Here is a 22,426-nt window from a genome sequence, read left to right as displayed (position 1 = left end):
TGTAAATTTAGGGAAAGCACAAAAAAAAAAAAAAATAAATAAAAAAATAAAAAAAAAAATAAAAAAAAAATCAGGTCAGGGTGCTATACTAGTCCTGAGATTATACTTCTTGAATGTACTTTTATCAAGGAACTAATATATGAAATATTTAATTTACTCAGTATGAGATCATTTTTAACACGTTAACATTTCCTTCTAATGCATTTTTCTTTTTTCTTTTTCTTTTTAAATTTGCCAGCAGGACGTATAGAAGCAACAGTCCATTGAGCAAAAAAAGCTCATCTGGATAGAACATTTCAATGTAAAACATTAAGATATAAAATATTTTTTTTGCTCTATTGGTTGATTAGCTGGGCTTGTTTGATATTTTGTGATAAGAATATCTGCCGTAGATATGAGATTTTCAGACAATAGTCAATTCAAACCTGTATGGAATCATAAAAGGACAACGTTGCATGAACATACACGACATGCTGACTAATCCGAACCACTGTCCAGATGTGCTGTGTGTGTTTGGAGAAGTTGGGAAACGTCTGGGGAGACATTCGCTAAAAAACCTGAGGTTTCAGCATCAGCACATCTCTCCAGGGTGATCAGCTATTTTTTCTGACAAGCTCTTCACATCCATCAGGACGTCCAACCCATTACAGAATCCCAGAGGAGGCAGTCCTGACAGGTCTCTTCCAAAGCAGCTCTGGTCAGTAGTCTCCAGGAGCTGAGCAAGATGAGCAATGAGAAATGAGATTTACCTCTGAGAGTCTCCAGACCAGTGTCCAAACATATATGGAGCACTTCTGCACAAGCACTGCATCAGCACTTCACTAAGCACTTAGAAATATTCTCAGACCAGACATAAAAATACAAATTGTGAGTAAAATTCTTGGGAAAGGAAAAACTAAAATAACTAAAAAGATTTATTGAAATATGTTTTCTCTCTCTCTGCCCTGCACTTAATTTCCCTTCCACTTCAGTATACTCTGTTGTTTCTTACTCTTTTTGATACTGTGATTTTAATAGGGTTAAGATTCAGAAATGAAAGCAAAACAAAAAATAAATAAATAGTCATCAACAACTGCTTTACATGTCAAATTATGATATTTCTGGACCATGCAATATGTAACCATTTCTGCTGTTCTCCAAAGTAGACAACAAAGTGTAAATACTTGAGTACCAATAATGTATTCTCTGGAATAGATTTTCTATTGTTTGCCAATATGTGATTTTATTTGTATGTGTATTTTTATTTAATTATATAAAAATGGCTTGACAAATATCCAACTGTATACATACATTTCATTGTCTCAAAATGTCTCAAAACACTGCTATCAGTAACAACATTAATGAAAAATATTAAATTTAATTATTGCGTTAAGTGTAATTTATTTTTTTTTTGGCCCATAAACATGAGCCTGAAACTTTACCACACCTTATTCCTTACTTCCACTGGTATAGTAGCTATGACTCCAGAAGTGGAGAATGAGGAGAAAGAGCCTGTAGCAAGAGCGGGTTGTGTCTTTCTAGAAGAGCTGAGCACTGGTCATTTATACGGGTTCTCTTTGTACTGAACAGAGTTCCAGAACATTCTCCTTTCATTATTGCTCCCTGAATTGTCCTTAATTATAATTTAGGATCCTTACATTCCTGAAATAATTAATGTGAATGCTAGTTTAAATCGATGTCCCTCCTTTCTGTGTGAAATTAATGATTACTTTTGCATTCCAAAGTTGTAATTCACTGTTATTCCAGCGGATGTCACGAATGTTTGTTCATTCTAGTCTTGTTATTTAGACATGCATTAAGCCCACAACACCCAGCAGGACAGCATCTCATCAGCTGTCAAAAACACACTGCAAAAAATTGGCAATGGCTGGTTGTGACAGCAAATCCGACGTAACAACATAGAATTTTAATTTGGTGTTTGTAACTTAATCACTCAATTTGTATTCAATATTTCAGCACATTGCCTGGGAACCTGTACACTAGCGCTCCCTTTGCCAGAACAATGACAACTTTAGAGCAAAAACAGGCAGCATTTTAAACAAGCTATAAATACTGAAACGAAACTGCACCTTCCTCCTCAGAGGACTGCCACAGTAATAGCATTCTGCTCATTTTAGACACAGCCTATATGTAACAAGATGACAAACACAGTGGATGGTGGTGAAATTATCCCAGTGCAACACTCATTGGTTTATCATCGTTCAGGCCCGAATTTAACGCGGCATTTCACTCCAGAGAATCGACACCCTCCTTTTAGACTCCTCACACTACAGAATAATCTGGAAAGATAATCATTTACGATCACTCTAAAATCAGGGACCACTTGGAATTGTTGGGAGGACTGAATCGGCCTCAAAATTGGCCTTATTATCCTGTAGTGTGAGCTAGGCTTTAGACACAGACCAAGATTGATATACCCACTCTAAATATTAAAATTTACCCATTTTATATAAGGATTTTTTTATTTTTAAAACATATCCATGCTAAGAGGGAGAAGCAGAGCAGTGCTTATAGTCAACAAACCACACTCCTAATGCTTCTCTCTGAAATAAAAAAAAATAAATAAATAAATTAAATATGAAGATTATCAATAGACACTTTATAGAAAAATTAAAAGAGAAAATTTAAAACTCTCTTCTCTACTTAATATGCCATTTAAACATTTTGCAGTTATTTATTTATTTTTAACAGATCATTTTGTAAGGGAGGGGTGGCATGGTGGTGCAGCAGGTAGTGTCGCAGTCACACAGTTCCAGGGATCTGGAGGTTGTGGGTTCAATTCCCGCTCCGGGTGACTGTCTGTGAGAAGTTTGGTGTGTTCTCCCCGTGTTCGCTTGGGTTTCCTCCGGGTGCTCTGGATTCCTCCCCCAGTCCAAAAACACACGTTGGTAGGTGGATTGGCCTAATTCAAAAGTGTCCGTAGGTGTGAGTGAATGTGCGAGTGTGGCTGGCACCCCCCTCAAGGGTGTATTCCCGCCTTGCGCCCAATGATTCCAGGTAGGCTCTGGACCCACCGTGACCCTGAACTGGATAAGCGGTTACAGATAATGAATGAATAATGAACGAATGAATTTTGTAAGTGCTTTTTCTCTATAAGTGCCAAATTGTATTTTATGTTTAACAAAATTTATATTTTACAGTATGTTCATTACATTCAATAAAATGCTGACACACACTCACACATGTCTGATCCACTCATGCCAGCACAACACACACTACCACACAATCACACCAATGTCACTGCAGTGCTGATAATGATCCTCCACCCAAATAATATCTGCACGTTCGTGGTCCTGTAGGGAACAAGACTAATCTAAACAGTAGAATATGCAGATGAACAGATGGATTCTGTAATTGTAGAGCTATATTTTACATATATGGTATTTGGAGCTGATGAATTGTACAATGAATGTAAAAACTATAAACTATTCATATAGAGTGTTTAGGCAGAAATGTGTGTAAAAATATATATTTAGTATCTTCAACATATTAATAATATATAAGGTAAGTGAAAAATATCAGAGCTATTATCTGTCATAATTATTGCTGGTTAATTGGTTTAGCCATTAGGGACATTGCAATACTGACAATGCAGGTGCCTGTAATCAGAAAATGAGAAGGCTTCAAATATACTAAACAATAAATAAAGAAAGATTCTGGCACTTCCGGGCAAATATCTGAGATCTTTTTCATTGTCTGTGGATGTTCATTCATAAATATCTAAATTTATTGAGAAAACAAATACCAAGGCAGTTTTTAATAAGCGATCTAACTTCTGATTCTGTCTAAGATGTTTCACAATATGTACTATAATTATTATATTTGTTCATGTCTATATATCTATTTATCTATACTTATTATCTATCTCTTTATCTAACCTCATCTTAAATATTTTTAGTTTTAGATGTGTGAGTGTGTATGACATTCAGCACTAAATTAGAAAAAAAAAAAATCTTTCCCATGCCAAAACATATAATATTGACCATAAGTAAAACAAACAGGGCCATTTGGATTTAATCTGCTTAGTACATAACCTGAATAACTTCAGTCATGTCCATATTATTGCGGCATTAATCAAGTTGTTGCGTATTAATGAGTTTTCGGCAAATGCTAATTACTGTCATAGATTCTGCAGCACCCCATTAAATATACAAATTACAGAATTAAAGAGCCAGAGCTTTTCATGATTAATCTTTAAATGGAGGGAAAAAAAAAACTAATGATGTCTGTGCAAAGTTTCCCCTCTACTTTTCACTCGCCACTTGACAATCAATCAAATTAATTAACGCTAATAATTTGTATCATTTAACATTTCCAGCTACAATAGCTTGTAGTCTTTGAAAATGGCTTGGTTTTTACTTTATTTCAACGCCTTTCTTACAATTAAAGTGAGGAGAAAATGCTACGTGGCCAAAAGTTTGAGGACTTGATATTCAGCATTCCTTCTGAAATGAAGGACATTGCACTTTGCTCTCTGTTTTGCTGCAATAACAGTTTGTACTTTTCTGGGCTGGCTTTACTAGGTACAGGAACACTGATGTGCAGATTTGATGCCAGTAAAGAGTATAAATGAGGTTGGATAATTGGTTCTGAATCAAGATATTGGATGGAGATCTACTGCTAGGGGGATTTAGACCCCTCTTGCAGACTGTTGGCACTGAGTACAGTGAACATAGGCTCATGTTTGGCTGCTCCAGAGTGTGCTATTTAGTACAATTTTTTTCCATGGAGATAAAAGGTGCACCAGGGTAGCAGAATTCACCAATTAAAAAGGGTGTATCTTTGGACACATACAGCACTGTATGGAAACACTTTAATATGCATAAGCCAGTCTTCTAGTTTACACTGAAACTTGGAAACGTGAACTGAGAGTCTGAGATAATGCATCAATGAGGATTAAAATGCAGATCAATCTGCTGCAGTGATATTGCATTTTTTAATCTTGTTTTTCCTCCTCCTCTTTGATTCGTTGAGAGTTGTGTGCGAGCCTCTCTGACAAAATCATTTAAGGCTCCAAATTAGATGAGCATTGATTTCTGCTTAATGCATCGCTTTGGCCACATTTCAATATTATCCAAAGTATTTGTCCCTGAGCATGTTGTTTGTTCATTTCATTATGCCTCATTTCAGCCATTGAGCTCTTCTCTCTCATTTATCCAGTCCCCCCTCTTCATGTTGGCTCGATAAAAACAGCTTGTTTTCAATGAGGAAATCTTTATGTTTTTTCCTCGCGTCATCGAGCAATACGTTTGCTCCAAGATCGGCGCCAAAAGGGCAAAGACTTCAGAGTGGACGATGTGTCACTGGGCAAAAGATGATGTCTTAGCAAGTGAAAACATCCTAAGTCTAGCCAAAATTGAATAGTTCTCATTCCAAGATTGTTGTAAGAATATTACTTTGTTTTAAAATTAGGACATTTTTACTTGTTACTTTGTTAAGAGGTATATATATAGGGGTGGCACGGTGACGCAGCAGGTAGTGTCTCAGTCACACAGCTCTGGCTGACTGTCTGTGAGGAGTTTGGTGCGTTCTCCCTCGTGTCCGGGTGCTTCGGCTTCCTCCCACGGTCAGAAGTTTCCATAGGTGTGAGTGTCTGAGTGGGTGTCGCCCTGTGAAGCACTGGAGCCCCTTTTTTCCTGCCTTGTGCCCAATGATTCCCAGTAGTCCCCGGACCCACCACAACTCTGAACTGGATAAGCGATTACAGACAATGAATGAATGAATAAATATAGACACACTCAGCACATTTGTGAGGTCAGACACTGTCTACTTTGCATGACCGCAGCATCCACTCTAATTCATCCCAAAGGTGTTCTATCGGGTACAGGTCAGGGCTCTCTGCAGTTCTTGCACACCAAACTCCCTCATCCATATCTTTACAGAGTTTGCTTTGTGCACTGGAGTGCACAAGAAGGGGACAGGGAACAGGAAGGGGCTACTCCCAAGCTGTTCCCACAAAGCATTAAGAGTTCCTTTCACTGGAACTGAGGGGCCAAGCTAAACTCCTGAAAAACAACCTCCCTCCACCAAACTTTACATTTGGCACAATGCAGTCAGACAAGTACCGTTCTCCTGGCAGCCCTGAAACACAGACTTGTTTATCAGTTTACCAGATGGAGAAGTGTGATTTGTCACTCCAAAGAACATGTCTCTACTGCTACAGAAGAGTCCAGCGATGTACTTTACACCATTGCATCCAATGCTTTGTATTGTGCTTGGTGATGCAAGGCTTGGATATAGTGGCTTTGCCATGAAAACCCATTCCTTTAAGCTCTCTTTGTACTAATCTGAAGGCTGCGTGAAGTTTGTAGGTCTGTATCAATTGACTCTGCAGAAAGTTGGTGACCTTTGACCAGTATACACCTCAGAACACTGCCACACTCTGCACTGTGATTATATATGACTTAACACTTTGTGGCTGACTTGCTGTCGTTCCCAATTGCTTCCACTTTTTATAATATCACTGACAGTTGACTGTTGAATATTCAGTAGTGAGTAAAATTCATGGCAGAATTGTTGCACAGGGCACAGCCTATCCTCAGTCACCCAGAGCGGGACTCGAACCCACAACCTCCAGTTTCCTGTATCTGTGTGACAGCGACACTACCAGCCCATGATAAATATTTGACATATATAATACAAACGATTTTGCACAAAAACATACAAAAAACAATGTCAAATATACTACTGTTATCTATAGATAATTTTGAGATCTTTTAACTTGCTAAAGATGTGGGCCAAAAGAAGTGGGTGTGCGGGGTGTTACCGTTGTTCCAGTTTGTTCTTTGGGCTCCCTCATTAGTAGCTGGCCATTTATAACAGGCCCAAGGACGAGCTCTCCAACTTTGACTGTAGCCATTGATCAATTAGAGAGTCAGCTGAACTCAACTCTGGGCTTGATTTATAAAGATTTATCCGTTTGTCATTATTTAAGAAGGGGGGGGGGGAACAGCAGTGCTAAATTTTAATAGAGTTTGGAGATGTGGGCTAAAGGAAATGGCCATTCATTTGCAGAAATTGCAAGGTCAGAGAGGGTCACACATTTTTATGCATGCTTCTTAAGAAGACAATTTAGCATCCCTGACTTCTGAGGCAGGATCTCCTAACTACCTTTACTTTAAACGTGTGATTTGTGCAATATTTAAGAGACAAGGCATTGTTGAAGAACAGTAAAAACTTCTATACTACAAAAGGAGATTTGAATTGAAAAACATGGCAAGAGTATTGTCCGCTAGTGTAGAACATAATCCTCTATAAAATGAACAAAGGAAAAGGTAGTGTTTCAGTCTACTGTAAAATGTTCTGTCCAAGCACTATTGGAGCCTGACTCAATACACATTCACGGACACAGACCAATCTGAATAATATTGGTGTTGCATGTTTGATGTGAAATAACACATAATAAATAACAAAATATAAGTTAAAAATGCAGAATCTAAGTGTTAAGAGAGAGTCTGAGCAAAAGAAACAGAAAAATAACACCAATACACCAATAAATAGCACCACCAAAAAATTAATTCTACAACAAACATTGTAATAAATTGTCTATTTAAGTGTACTAATACTAATATGCTTAAAACATATTTGACATTCAAAATTAAAATATTCTCCTTCTCTTGTGTAATTTTATAAGTGTAATATTAAGTGACAATGTCATCACATTCAACATATACATAAAAGTTTTTAAATGACAAAAATAATTTATTTATTTGTCACTGCCTTCGTTATGAGTTCCATTAAGAAAAAAGCACTGCAAAAGCACTGTAAAACATGTGTATCAATTTGCTGTGTTCTTGTGGATAGTAATGTATAGTTTTGGTATAAATTATTTAAAAATTGTCTTTTTGATGTTAACGATCGTGAATGTAGTGTATTATTATTATATTATTATGTAACATTTAGAATAAAATTAATTCATTCATTCATTATCTGTAACCACTTTTCCAATTCAGGGTCACGGTGGGTCCGGAGCCTACCCAGAATCACTGGGCGGACGGTGGGAGCACAACCAGGCTTTGACCTTCCGCAGGTCAAAGCCTGTCCTGCTACCAGTCACCATTGATGGGGTCGACGTGGAGGTGGTGGACACCTATAAGTATCTGGGCTTACACCTAGACAATAAACTGGACTGGTCAGCCAACACTGAAGCACTCTACAAGAAAGGGCAGAGCAGGCTGTACTTCCTGAGGAGGTTGGGGTCCTTCAATGTCTGCAGTAAGCTCCTCAGGATGTTTTACCAGACTGTTGTTGCCAGTGTCCTCTTTTATGCTGTGGTATGCTGGGGAGGAAGCATAAAGTAGAGGGATGCTGGGCGACTAGACAGGCTGGTTAAGAAAGCTGGCTCTGTGGTGGGGGCTGAACTGGAGTGCATCACTTCCATATCAAACAAGAGGACCCTGAACAAACTGATTAGCATCTTGGACAATGAGTGCCATCCACTCCACAGTATCATAACCAAGCAGAAGAGCTTGATCAGCTGGAGACTTCGCTCACTGCCAGGCTCAACTGACAGACTGAGGAAGTCATTTGTCCCCAGGGCTATTGAGCTGTTCAATGCTTCACTAAAGGGGAGAGGAGAGTTGGACTTCTCTGCATAGTCTGTCTGTCCATCCAACACCACCACCACCTCCACCTCCTCCATATTGCACATGTGTACCTAACTGGACAATAGACAGGTCAACCACTGGACAAGTCAACCAACTCATCTACCTCATGTGTACCTTAATCTGACAGCTACAATAGTAGGTGTATACTTAATACAGGTACATTGCACTAAATTGCCTTGCACTAGTTTATTTAATATATTTATTTCTAATTCTGAAACTGCACTGTTATTGCACTGTACTTATATTGCACATTCCATACCCATTGCATTATCCACACCTTTTCAACTTTTAAATCATATGCTGCACAAAAGAGATCATCCCCAGCTGCTCACAGTATCACAGATTCTTGCCAGGCTATGTTTGATTACTCTGACGATTGATTGATTATTCTTAAGCACACTGTCAGCTTCTTGGGTATTTGAATTTTTTTTTTTTTTTTTTTTTTTTTTTTAAACTCTATTAGTCCATTGCTGTTTAGTGATTCGTGTATGTGATGTCTAAGTCTGTAAGCTACTGAGACCTTTAATTTCCCCTGGGGATCAATAAAGTATCTATCTATCTATCTATCTATCTATCTATCAACCTGGAGGGGGCGCCAGTCCTTCACAGGGCGACACACACTCACACATCCGGACACTTTTGAGTCGCCAATCCACCTACCAACGTGTGTTTTTGGACTGTGCGAGGAAACCCACGCGGACACAGACAGTCAGCCGGAGCGGGACTTGAACCTACAACCCTGGACCTGCGACACTACCTGCTGTGCCACCATGCTGCCCTTAGAAGAAAAATGAGAATTGTAAATTTTTATTGTACGCAACAGTTACAGGAAAATAATTTTTGAATTAGGAATTTTGAGCATACATTACAGGTGGCACAGTGGCACTAGGGTAGTGTCGTCACACAGCTCCAGGTTCCTGGGGTTGTGGGTTACAAGTGAGTGTGAGTGAATGTTTCAGTGTGTTTCGCCCTGTGAAGGACAGGCGTCCCCTCCAGGGTGTGTTCCCCACTTGTGTCCAGTGATTCCGGGTAGGCTCTGAACCCACCGCGACCCTGAACTGGATAAGCACTTACAGACAATGAATGAAAAAGTTAATTATACATTACACAAAAATGTCTTAAAACTTATTTGTACACCTAATATATATTTTGTGTTTTAATACCCATATGGCGTGTCCAGCTTAGATGCAAGTAACCTCAAATTAAAATGTTCATATAACAAGTACTGAACACTAAAAGTCAAACATCAGAATAAAATGGGCAATAACTAGCTCCAGCTTGGTTTCATTTATACTGGCATTTTTCTTCAACATTGTGCAGTGCCATAATTATAGCAAGAAATGCATTTATCTGCAGTATTACATCTAATTGACCAATCTGATGATTTAAAGCAATAGTTCCCTCTAATCCTAAAACTGAATTAAACTGTGCGTAATCTAAACAAATTGCAGGATTTCTGGATTTAAGGATTTCTTTTATTTTTTATTTTTTTTCAGCATTAGCAGATGAACCAGAACCTATATTCATTTGGAACTCAATTTCCCAATTATGTTTGTAAACAAAACTATAATTGCCCTTTGTCTAATCGGGGAAGTCATTAATTTATCAGCCTGGTACAGAGAGTGAGAGCTGAATAAAGAGTGCTCTCTCCCTCCATCCCTCCCTCCCACCCATCCACACACAGTTGCACTGAATTACACATTAAAAGCTAAAATATTACAGCTTGTTTAGTTACAGGATTCATATATACTCAATATATGTGAACGTTTTCTAAAAATTACTCTGAAAATCAGTAATAAAAACTGTATATACAAACATTTGTAGCTATCCCTTATAATGGAGGAATTAAGCTTTAATCTGCACTCATTGCAGGCACAGTGTGTATAACATTCATGGAAAACCTAAAATGTAATAAGAAGGTCTTGAGAAGCTGCACATGACCTTAAGAAGGCGACGCCTGGTGTAAAGTGTGGGATAGAATATTATAAAGTACTCAGCACTGGGATGTGGAGCAGTGGATTACAAAATCTGTTGTAAAGCCGGAGGTGGGGGGTTGAGTATTTATAATTGTTTGTAACTTGTTTCAGTGCTGGGATAGGACCCATACCTGTAAATTCAGTGTTGATGGGTAATGTGGAGGTGGGGAAGCGAAAGTATCCGGACCCTGAGAAGTGTGTTCCTCTGATGACCTGCCCTTGAGCGTGGGCAAAGGAAACATCTGTCCTCTCCACCTGGAACACGGCCGGGGGTCCGTTCAGTTCTGAGGGGGCTTCCCACAAGACCTCCATCACCGAGGAGTTCACTGGGTTCAACCTGGGGGACTTCAGCCCTGCAGGAGCTGAAAGAAAGTGGGTTGAAAGAGTAATCAGTCATTATTCTCCAGTAATTCTTATTCAGCCTAAGAAACAGTTGTTATACTGACACCTAATGGCCTGGGTGTATGGGAAAGATTCAGTATTAAATATATTTTATATATGCCCATCCCTATGTGAGTAACCTGGATTATGAAGCATTTATTGGTTCATTCACTATCTACAAAGCAGATTTATTCTTCATCTTGTGAGTTTTAATTAATTATTCTTGATTCATCTTCAATTAAACCTTTAAAGCCTCAGTACATGCTTCTTCAAATAAAAGTGGAACATTACCTTAATTTAAAGCTTTGCTCAGTGATCAACAGTGAAAAAATGGGCTAAAACAATTAAGAAACAAACAGAGAGAGCGAAAGAGAGAGCAAGAGCAAGAGAGAGAGAGAGAGAGAGAGAGAGAGAGAGAGAGATGGAACAATAACTAGAGAAAAAGAAGCAGCACAGGTGGAGATTGAAAACATGAAAATGAATGAATCCTTGTGGCCCATGCATGCCATTGGTATGTTTTAAATGAGGCTGCTGTGCTGTAACTTATTGGACAGTGACAGGTCCTCTGCGCCTTTAGTCACTAATGAAAGCTCTCGGAGGGAAATAGACGTGTTGTCTTTGAGACACCACATCATAAATCAACTTAAATCAATAACTCTCCAGTGTTGAACTGAAACCCTGATCATTTCAGATCACTCACTCTCATGTAACGCCATTATTGTAAAGTCCTGGTGTAAGTTGATTGCTTTTATCTTAAGAAATATGGATAAAATATTTTAAAAATAAAGATTATGGTTGATTTTGTGGCCTGGAAATGTTTCACCAACATTTTCAACAATATACAATCTATTTGGCTGGCCGACTGACTGGCAAATACTATTCATAATAAATAAAAATAAAATCTATATTTCCAAACCAATTTCTAAAAGGGATATTTTGTAAACCAATACAAAGCTTTCCAATATTTTCACAGACCTAGAACTTTATGTTTTTAATATTTATTTCCAAAACAATTTATGAAATATTTTACATATTTTGAAAAAGATATACCGTTAAAACATTTACAGTATTTTTAAAGACCATTTATATTCCAAAACACATTCAAACCAAGTCGAGCAAACATGAGCCATGGCTCACTATGTTGTGCCAACTGCAAAAGGAAATATTCAAACAGTTTTCTCAATGCAAGATGATAAAGACTTTATGTCTTTCAAATTTTACTGTACATATTATTGTTAAAATCTCAGTCCGTGTAGGACAGGACCAGATAGCACTGTGATACATACAGTCATGTAGGCTCAGGTTTACTTGTGCTTTCTTTTCTATTATAAGTATTATTATTGTTATCTTCATTATCATTATTATTATAAAGCAGTCCACAGCAATCTGTCAGGAAACACAACTTAGAAACCATTTGTCAGGAGAAAGCATTACATTATTGCTAAGCAGAAATGCTGATCTGTTCCCTGGGCCAGAGCTAATACAAATGTTCCGGAATACACTGGGAATGGGTTATGCTGTCAATTTTTTTTTTTTTTTAATAAAACAAACTAAGACTAAGCTTACCATGTCTAATGCCAGAGTCCAGCAGAAGTGTATAATTCTCTCCAGCACTGGGCTTTACAACAGTAGAACTGTGATATTTGGAGTGATCAAACTGCAGTCAATACATTTGTGATGAAAGCTAATTTCATTTATGTTCTCCCGAATGCCATCAAACGTGCATGGCGATGTTCATATATCTAGTTTAAAGCCTTCCTAGAGAAGTAAAAACTGTTATTACAGTAAAAGAGGAACTCCTGATTAAATGTTCCCATTTTGAAATTAATGCATTCTATGTTTTGACAAGATTCACAATTTAAACTAAAACCTTTAAACTATTTAAAGGTTAATAGTAGTTGTGCCAAATCTCCTGGACATCTGACAACAATTATAGCCCTGTCTTCATATTCCCCCTCACCCCCCAAACATGGACTGACATTTCCAAAGCCTCTACAAATGCCCCTGGCCTTTTTACACACTATAATAGTTACTTACATTATTTCCTTAACAGGGAAAGTATTGATTTGTGCATAATTGTCCCAACCTTGCAGAGAGGGAGGGGGAAAAAACATGCATGCCACAGTTCACATCGATGCAGTGTGTACAGGCGGCGGATACACTTGTTCTTCGTGCCTTTATGGATGTAATATACATAAAACATTACCATCAACTCTTGATTAGCCGCTCGCTTTTTCTGCAAGATCGATAACGTCAGTCCAGCTCCTCTTTAAAATTCTATGGGCTTACACACTCATCGTCCTCACGGCCATGTCCAAAAATGAGTTATTATGCTTTTTAGCTGTGGCTGGGGATATCCGACGCTGACAGCTGAGGTCCGGCCTCTTTATAATAATGTTTTACTGTTTACAATCAGGCTCATGAGTGCTTTTAGATCATTATCAGAAACAATACACCACAGCAAATAAGGAATAACTTGATTGCGACAAAGAACAACTATTTTCTTAAAATTTAATATTCCCTCTGAAAAAAGGAAATAATTCTATTTGGCTGATTCTGGGACGATCATTTCATTTTAAGCTTTTCTATAGAGAGTGTACGTGTTCTGTCAGTAACTGTTCAATCCTAATGTAGTCAAATATACTAATGATAAACAGTTTGTACAAACTTTTGGACATATAGTGTACATTTGCCAATAGTCTCTAAATTGGTGGATAATGTTAGCTGCAGCTTTGAGAGAAATGGGCAGCAATTCCACTCAAAGCAAGCAGCTGCTGACTGCTGCACTTGAACAGATGGTAATTCCCTCTAATGGTGCATCTGTATAATAGCGATGGGCATTGTGTGTACAGACAGTCATAAAAAACGACGTAAGGATCACATAAATTGCGATCATCAACATAAAAAAAAGTCCTGGCAGAGGATGGGCTGGGGAGGGGTGTTTACACAAAGCTAAAGGGAGACATAGTCTTGAGTGAACATGAACAACAAGTTGGTCTATATGAGTTTCCTTATTGCTTCCAGAGGGATTTTGGAGAGAAGATGTTTTAAATGTGTTTTAGTAGCCATTTCTCTGCAGTAATAGCCTAGTGGGTGACAAAAGGAAATTTCCCACCTAAATCAGAGTTATAACAACCATCAGGTAAAAGATTTAGTTGTGGGCAAAAGGAAAATCCCATGTTTAAAACTCACACAGAAAACAGCATCAAATATATTCATTTTGATATCCCATAAAGAATTCCAAAGTGAAAAATAAATCAAACTTCTCCAATGCCAGAAAATTTCCATTGCTCCACAACCCTGTTTGGCCTTGGGCACGGTCACCTTAAACTCAAGCTCAGCTCCTCCATAACATTCAATTTTTCATTTCTTGCTTTACTGTGGAGTAGGGTAAAGGGAGTAGGGTATACAGATAAGGTCATATGAGTAGGGTAAAGAGAATGGGGCACAATGAGTGAAACGTAGGAATTGAGTAGGGCATAGGAAGTAGGGCACAACCTAAGTCAGTAAGGATAATGAAGTTGTGCATAAGGACAAGGCACAGGACAATAGTAGGTTGTAGTAGTAGTAGTAGAGAAGATAATGGGAGAAGTGTGGCAGGTGAAGTAGTGTATAGGGAAAAGTGTGTTTGAGAAGGGAGTATGGTACAGAGATTAGGGAATAGGGAACAGGCACAATCACTTCTGAATGGAACACCGCCTTACAGAACACCAAAACGACAATATCCACAGCTCAAACAAGCCCAGTGTTAAGTGTGTATCCCGCCATATGGAGGAGTGCCACCGTAAACGAGTGTGTTACAGAGTGGACCATATGTTACTGCAGCCGAGAGCCTGACGGATTCATGTCCATCAGTCTCCTCTGTATCAATTAAAGGCCCTTGAAGGCTGCGTGATTTGTGCCTGTGTTATTAAAGCCCGCTAATTCGTCCTACTTACATATTCTGTATAAATCTCCGCCAGGGCCGTGTGATTCATGCCGTTCACCCGCACATTTTTCTCGTTGTAATTAACAGTAAATTGTTTTTACTGCCGAGCGATGAATTGGGCCTCGCTTAGGCTGAGAACGGGGGACGAGGAGGAGGAGGCGGACAAGTGGAGAACGAGTGGCAGGAGGGATGAGGGAGTCATTAAGTCATCATATGTGGAGAGAGGGAGATGGTTAATAAGGACATTGAGAGAGGAGTAAGACAGGGAGAATAGTGGGGCGATATGATAAAAATATTACAATGTAAGAAGGCATTTTAAAAGTGAATAATATATATTAATCTATTTGAAGTCATTAATGGTATATGATAGGTATTATAATACCTGAACACATCTTAATATAGAATATGTATTGTTATATTTAAAGACCTTTAAAATGTGTATGATATGAGTTATTTAAGATATTTTAAAGGTATATATGTTACAATTTTTAGCTTTTCTAAATTTAAATGAACCAAAAATAAAACCACATTTAAAAATATGTAGTAGAATTGAAGACAATATTTGTGCGTACGTGAGGGGAGTCTATTATAAGACAATTAAAAAAAAAAAAAAAAAAACAGTTATTATGCCCTACACATGATATATTGATATGTACAGTGCTGAGATTGCTTCCAAAAATGCAATGAATATCTTAAACAGAATATTGCTGGTGAGTCCTGTAATGAATGTTAGCTGTAATAAAGATAAAAAGTAAAAAATTCAGATTTTATATTCAAAGGTGATGTATATGATCCAGTACAACTTTTGAAAAATGTTCTCCCTGGTTACTAGCTCTCCAGTTTGTTTAGGTGCTGGAAAATAGTCTGGTGTTTTAATGCAGCCCTTGCTTTGTCAATGGGTAATAAAACGTCTTGGACCAAACAGCAAAGGACTACTCAAGCCAATCAGCAAGAGTGGGTGTATGTGCTCATCCACAGGACAGGGGAAGGTGAGGAGCTCTATCCTGGGATGAGGGTCCTGGGTGAGGATATTGTTCTTTTCCTGCTCCATAGGTGGGTGACACTGACGTATTTTCACAGATGCAGCATGTTATATCACTTGAGACTGAACAGACTTAAAATTTGGGTGGAGAATGTGTACACATACTGAGGGTAATACAAAACTAAACATGAGCTACAAATGAGCGTCTGTGGTAATTAAAACTGAATTTAACTTTACTGTTCAACTTCAGCTACGAAAAAGCTACAGTTGGCTTCTCACTCTAAAGCCCTATTCGGATTAGTTTTACATAGATGTCAGTAATATTTATGGTGGATTCACACTGGATAAGAAATTGCTGTGAAAATAACAGAGATGGGCGGGGCTACTGAATTCACGCACTGCTGACACACAGTGTGGATCAAACACAGCAGAGCTACTAGAGCCCTCCCACCAAAAACACACAGCCCTAAAAACGACTTTATCTTCTAGTCCTTAATAACAGATAACGGGCGAGGAGGTGCCAAAAAAACTTTACTAATCCTTCACAAAGTTATTATAACCGGTATTATAAACCGTTTAATGGTAACGACACACGTTCGTAACACGTATGGAGGCTTCTAGTGTGGACAGAACATACCGTTTAGGCCGTTTTGTGGATTCGAGCGTGGTGCTTCGTTCAGCCGCTGAGCTTTTACTTAAAACATATATTTAATCACTAAACGCCTCCTTCAGCCCTCTGTTCTCGAGGAACCCCACGAAAAACTAATTTTCTCCGGGATATGACGCAATATTACCCGACATTTCAATTCGGACGGGATTAATATAACCTGGGGTCATTTTTACTGCTGGTTTTACAGTAGGTAAAAAGCGCAGGAATCTTCCCTGAAATGGGAGACAACATTAAGGGAAAAAAGACTGAAATGGTTTACTCGGACAGAATTAAAACTCAGGAAAAATGACTTTACCCCCCACGTCCGAACAGGGCTTAACATATACATAACCAAGGGTGATCAGACGTCCTCTTTTACCCGGACATGTCCTCTTTTTTAGACTTAAAAATGTCCAGGCGGAATTTCACAAATGTCCGGGATTTTGTTTTTCTAGAGCTTACAGAGAATTTCGAGAAGTGTTCCGTTCACAAACTAGTCCCGCCCTCCCCTACTCCGATTGGTTCGCTTGAGTGAGAAGGGGGCGTGGTGAAGTAGCCTAAAATCTTCTGATTGGACGGTCTGACTGTAGAGCTACCGTTATTGGTCGATAACCTTCTCTGTAAATATTTAATTGCTTTAATTAATCCCCCCCCCCCCCTTACCTAAGGCCTGCCAATGCATGTATGGCTTTGGGGGCAGAACTTCTGCAGGACTTTCTGAAGGAGGGGTGAGTTGGTTTTGCTGTGAAAACAGCATTCTCCAGAATCATGTACCATACCTGTAAGTAATTTTAGCTTTTGTTTAATATTTTTCCACTCAAACTTGACACTCAGATTTGGACAGAAATTAAGGAGCAATATGTAATTTTGTCCAATGATTCTACATTAAACTACAAGTAGTGCCGGGATGTGTCAGATTTCCTGTTCAGCATCGCTGCCCCCAGGTAGGGGAAAATCTGACACATAAACTTGACAGACAGAGACAAACAGGTTCTGTTTGCTCCTTAAAATAAATAAATAAAAGCTGGTCCCTAAATACTGTACAGTACTGTAACTAATCACAGCAACAATAACATATTGTCACATTGTCAAAACTTAAGAGAAGGAGATACAGTGACAGCTCTAAAACCTCGCTGCTTTTGGTGAGTGAAGGAGAGACAAAGAAGCAAAGACTGAAGCAAAAGAAAGCACTCAGACAAAACCAGCATCTGATTTTAAAAAAAAAGAAAGAAAAATGGCTTGATGACATACTTTCTGAAGGAGTGCCAGTGCCCAAACCTTTCTCTCTCTCTCCACGGTTTCCAATTTCATCAATTTCAAAGTGTGAAAAATAATAGAGATAACCTGAGAGCGAATCTAAAATAGCTTTTTATTCATATTCCTCAGAGATAAAAGCCTTCCATTTCAGCGGAGAGTGGGCCAAGCACTATTTGCTCCAGTTCATGGGTTTACACACGTCTTGGTCCAGCACTGGGACAAAGCGGTGCAATTAAATGTGGCACCCGTTCATCTGTGGGTTGGACTTTAAACAAAGTGAGAACTGGAGAAAACTGACGCTTTTCATTAAAGTCACTTCATTAATATTAAAATAGAAATTAACATGTAACCTGCTTCTTGTCCTCTGACAAAACTTTACATCCCCATTCATACTTGTAATATAGAGGTCCAGTGTTCTCTATCTCTCACACCCACACACACATACAAACAAACACCCACACACACACAATTTGTGTCCAAGAAAGCTACAAAAAAGAGTTACACTGAATTATATATTCATGCTTATGTTTCCTAAAGATTAGGTCCTTACTGTTACATAGGCAGACGATGTATTTCTGCTGACAAAGGACTAATTATAATTAATCACTTCATTTTTTTGGATAGTTAACAGCACCTAATTATAGAATGTGAGCAGCTGAGTTTCACCCCTCATGATTCAAAGGAACAAACTAGAAAAAAAAATATTAAAAAATAAAAATTACTTATGCTATGTTTTTATTAATATTACTACTGAAATTATGTATAGACTGGTGTTTTATAATAAATTAATAAAACAAAAGCCTGAAATTCTGAGCGTCTTTAACACAGAATCCCTAAAGCCAGACATACACTGTGTGATTTTGGAAAACTTGATCATTGGTAATAACTCCACTGCACTTTTGAATCATTTAATGTGAATGGGCAAAGCCTGCGATTTTTTTGCCCACACTGTATGAAAGAAGTCGGTCTGACTGACAGGGTGCAACATACATGTTCACACAGCATGAGAAATGCAGCCCCACCGCAGAGTCTTGTCTATGTACAAAGACTCAATTCAGCAGAACGTGGCACCCCGTTTAACAAAAATGTTAAGGAAGTGCATAGCTGTGTTAACTTATGCCAAGCTGTGTGCTGAAATTCTACAAAAAAAACAAAAAAAACACGGAGGAGAGGAAACGTGGACCCGCATTTGGCTGGGAAAATGTGGACAATACAGTTTGTCATTTGCAGAGAGAATTGGAGGTGAGCTGTGACTAAACTGAACATGTATTTGTGTCCACTGGTGCTGACAGTCGCAAACCTTACAAATATTTTTTATGGTTCTTTCTTAATAATTAAATTGTGACAACAGCAAGTTCAATTAGATTTTTATAGAATAATTAGCTTTAAAATGAGAGGCTGGTTTTGGCTGTGTCCGACGTGTCCACTAACAATGCGAACCACCCATGTTCCCGTCATCTCTCCTCCTACATTGTGCACAAAGGCTCCACTAAAATCAGTCAACACACCTCCCCCGGCTTCCCCAGCCATCACACACTGTGCACAAGCACTCGCAGAAATGTAGGTGGCTATGACCAAATCAGTCCAAAATCTCACAGTGTATGCAAGGCTTAAAGCTGTTTCTAAAGATGCAGTAGTTGGGGTTTACTGACCGGAGGGCCGTGTCCTTCCTGAAGCTGGGTGGCTGCTAACACACCCCTGAGAGTTACACACAGTTACAGTGAAGCTGTACTCTTCATATGGCTTCAGACCCGAAACAGTGTAACTTCTCTCCTCTGCCGAGCCTCTGTACAACTCCTGTGTGACAAACACAAACAAATGAACACGTGCATAAACTAATAGACACAAAGTTGAACACGAAAAACAAACTAAGCACCGACAAATCAAGCATGAAAAGTGCCTACCTAACATCAAACAAGTATCTCCAAAAGGAAAACTCTAAAGGAAGCGACAGAAACTGCCTTTACTTTTAATGCAAGTTAATGTAAACTTATTTTAAAATACATTCTATTGACCCTTCCCCGTTATCACATAAGCAGAGTGTAATTTTAACTGCAAAGTCTACATTGTTACCCTCTCAATTTGATGTGAGAATGGCTTCACTTATTGGGGACTAACTCATGTGGTGAGTTCAGTGAAAAAGAGGGAGATAACGAGTTTGCTGATGAGCACAGTACAAGAGAATGAGATTTGAGTGAAGGATAAAATCCATATGACCCGTGTTAGCTTATTATATTTTATTATGCCACCAGACTGTTTTATTTCCTTAGAGAAGACCATTCATGTGAACAGTGATGAGAGGAGAGCTGAAGAGCAGCCATGACTCCAGCTGTGTCCCTGGGGTTCCATGTTCCTCCAGCAGCGACTATATACTCACTGATTATATATTACAAACACAATTTAATACAATTACAGAAAGAAAAAAATGTAGGCTTTGATGAATGAGTAAACTATGTGCGGGTATTTTGGATTTCTGCATATGCAGATGGTGATTTGCAACTTTTGCATTAATAGCCTTCTTAACAACAGTTACAGTCAATTCCAGTTCACCTTAAATATTGCAAATGACTCTACACGAGTCAAACCTAAATACATACTGTTTATATTTAGAGGCCACTGGTCCATTACTTCACACAGGGCACGAAATCCATCATATCTCCAGTTAATCATTCACGTAATGGAGAAGAAAGCTGACTCTTCTTCTATCACTCTAAGGTCCAGTTTCATGCAAAAGTCCATTGTATGGGATTTGGACAAGGGACAGGGGTTAGCATTTGTGTTTAGTTTGTGTGTGTGGACAAGGATTAGCATATCAGAGCTTGCCACACACTATTGGAGATGATGTTCAACATTATCGATTATATCTGTTAGTGGTCTTTTTTTTTTATTTAGACGTGTATGCTTGCTCATTTTTCTCATGACCTGTCCAGAACAGTTTCCCTCTTCGCTGGTGTGAAATCTCATGTCCTCCGAGTGTGTATAAAGAATTTTTTTTTAAAGGTTAAAGTGTCCTGAACAGGACCCACCAAGATAACCTCTACTCTCCTAGTGTATGCAGCTTCACAGAGATTTGATGAGCTTAATTTTCCTTAACAACCTTCCTTTTAATTGGATTTCATTATCTTAGATTTTAATTATGCTGATAAGTAGGTGTTAGCATTAATATTTTTCATCAGTAACCTGAAGATATGCTTTTTTTTTCTGACCTTTCATCTCGTTTTTCTTTTCACAAATATGTCTACTCAGCTGGATGAGACTGATATTCTGTGTGCGCGCATGTTTGTGTGGCTTCATACATAAGCTATCTATCTAATGATGAAACATTTTTATGAAATGAGTGGTCATTGTACAATGTTGACAGAGGGGCACATGTAGTAATACAGGGACAGGAACATCCTTCAGGTTTTTCAGCATACATCTGTGTAAAATGTCTATGTATGGTGTAGTATTAAAATAAAAACTTCACAGGAATTAAACTCTGAATAACAGCTTCAGCCCACAATCTCTTCAGCTCACTAAATTTTATACATCCCGGTAGGTTGCAATCTTCAGGCAAATAATGTTGATCATTTTTGTAAAAAAAGGGTGGGGTCATTTCAGTATAAAGGTGATTTGTTACTTTTTGTTTTGCTCTATAAACAGTTGCAGTTTTGCCTGAATTACAATGTTTACTATGTCAAAAACTTTTATTTACAAAAGGGGAGCACAGTATCAGAATACAGAGCAGCGCCCCCTGCTGTGTTTATGCAGCCCAGTCTGTCGGAAGGGTCTATACTAACATTAGTGCCGTTTAAATGTATAACTGGACCTCGAGCAGTGGAACTGGAGCTTGGAGCAGTAGAAGGAGGACCAGGTCTCTTTCACTTTTTCAGCAAGTGGTGTTTACCTCAGGACGTGATGGACCATGTGCACTGAGGGAAGCGATTGGAAAAAGTCAAGCCTATGGCGTGACTGAATAATTTCTAATGTCATTTCTGAGGTGTGAAACACAACTGAAATGTAAATTAGATGGTTGGTCTTAATGTTTTGGCTAATCTGTGCACACAAATGAAGGTTAAAAGGAGGAAATATCCCACGGTCAGTAGGTAATTGCTTCAGCTGCCAACTCTCAGAGGAACTACTGCAGGCCACAGAACAATGAATTGTTTCTTACACTCTTCCTCCAATGGGAACTGCAGCTTATCCATGTCCAGCAAAAATAAATAGGTCCATGTAAATGTTCAATTTTCAGAAAAACTATTTCTCACTTTGAGTTCAAAGCTGCCCTGACCCTCTTTTTTCGCTTTGGTTTGAACTGATTGATGACAGTTATAGAAGCTGTTTATTGGTCTAATGCGTTTGCATGTTTAGTTTGCATATGCATGCAAAAATCAAACCTTGAGGACATGAAGTAATAGAAAAAGCTCCAATAATGTTATGTTTGTGAAAAATTCTTTGTTCTTTGTGTTAAAAAATATCACTCTTGGGATGAAACCTATTTTTAAAACATTAACCTTGCAAGAAGAGTAATGAAAGTTAATGGAAATTTCATAAACATATATAGCATTTGAACAACAGACAAAATACTTCTTATGTGTTATCTTTTTTTTCCTTACAGATGCTAAATTGTAAATATTGTGTACTTAAAGAACATTTGCACTGTATAGA

General features: G+C 38.3%; 1 protein-coding gene across 1 annotated transcript in view; it reads right to left on the bottom strand.

The window, feature by feature from the left end:
- Nucleotides 1-22,426, bottom strand: part of ush2a (Usher syndrome 2A (autosomal recessive, mild)) — a 248,165-nt gene that overhangs the window by 164,074 nt on the left and 61,665 nt on the right. Inside the window, exons 21-22 of the mRNA XM_066670600.1 lie at nucleotides 19,432-19,576; nucleotides 10,714-10,944 (exon numbers count right to left, since the gene is read on the bottom strand). Coding sequence (XP_066526697.1) covers nucleotides 10,714-10,944; nucleotides 19,432-19,576 — 376 coding nt within the window. The remainder of the gene's footprint in view (nucleotides 1-10,713; nucleotides 10,945-19,431; nucleotides 19,577-22,426) is intronic.

This window comes from Hoplias malabaricus, chromosome 1 (assembly GCF_029633855.1).
Source record: "Hoplias malabaricus isolate fHopMal1 chromosome 1, fHopMal1.hap1, whole genome shotgun sequence".
Taxonomy (NCBI): Eukaryota; Metazoa; Chordata; class Actinopteri; order Characiformes; family Erythrinidae; genus Hoplias; species Hoplias malabaricus.
This window is presented reverse-complemented; position numbering and strand designations above follow the sequence as displayed.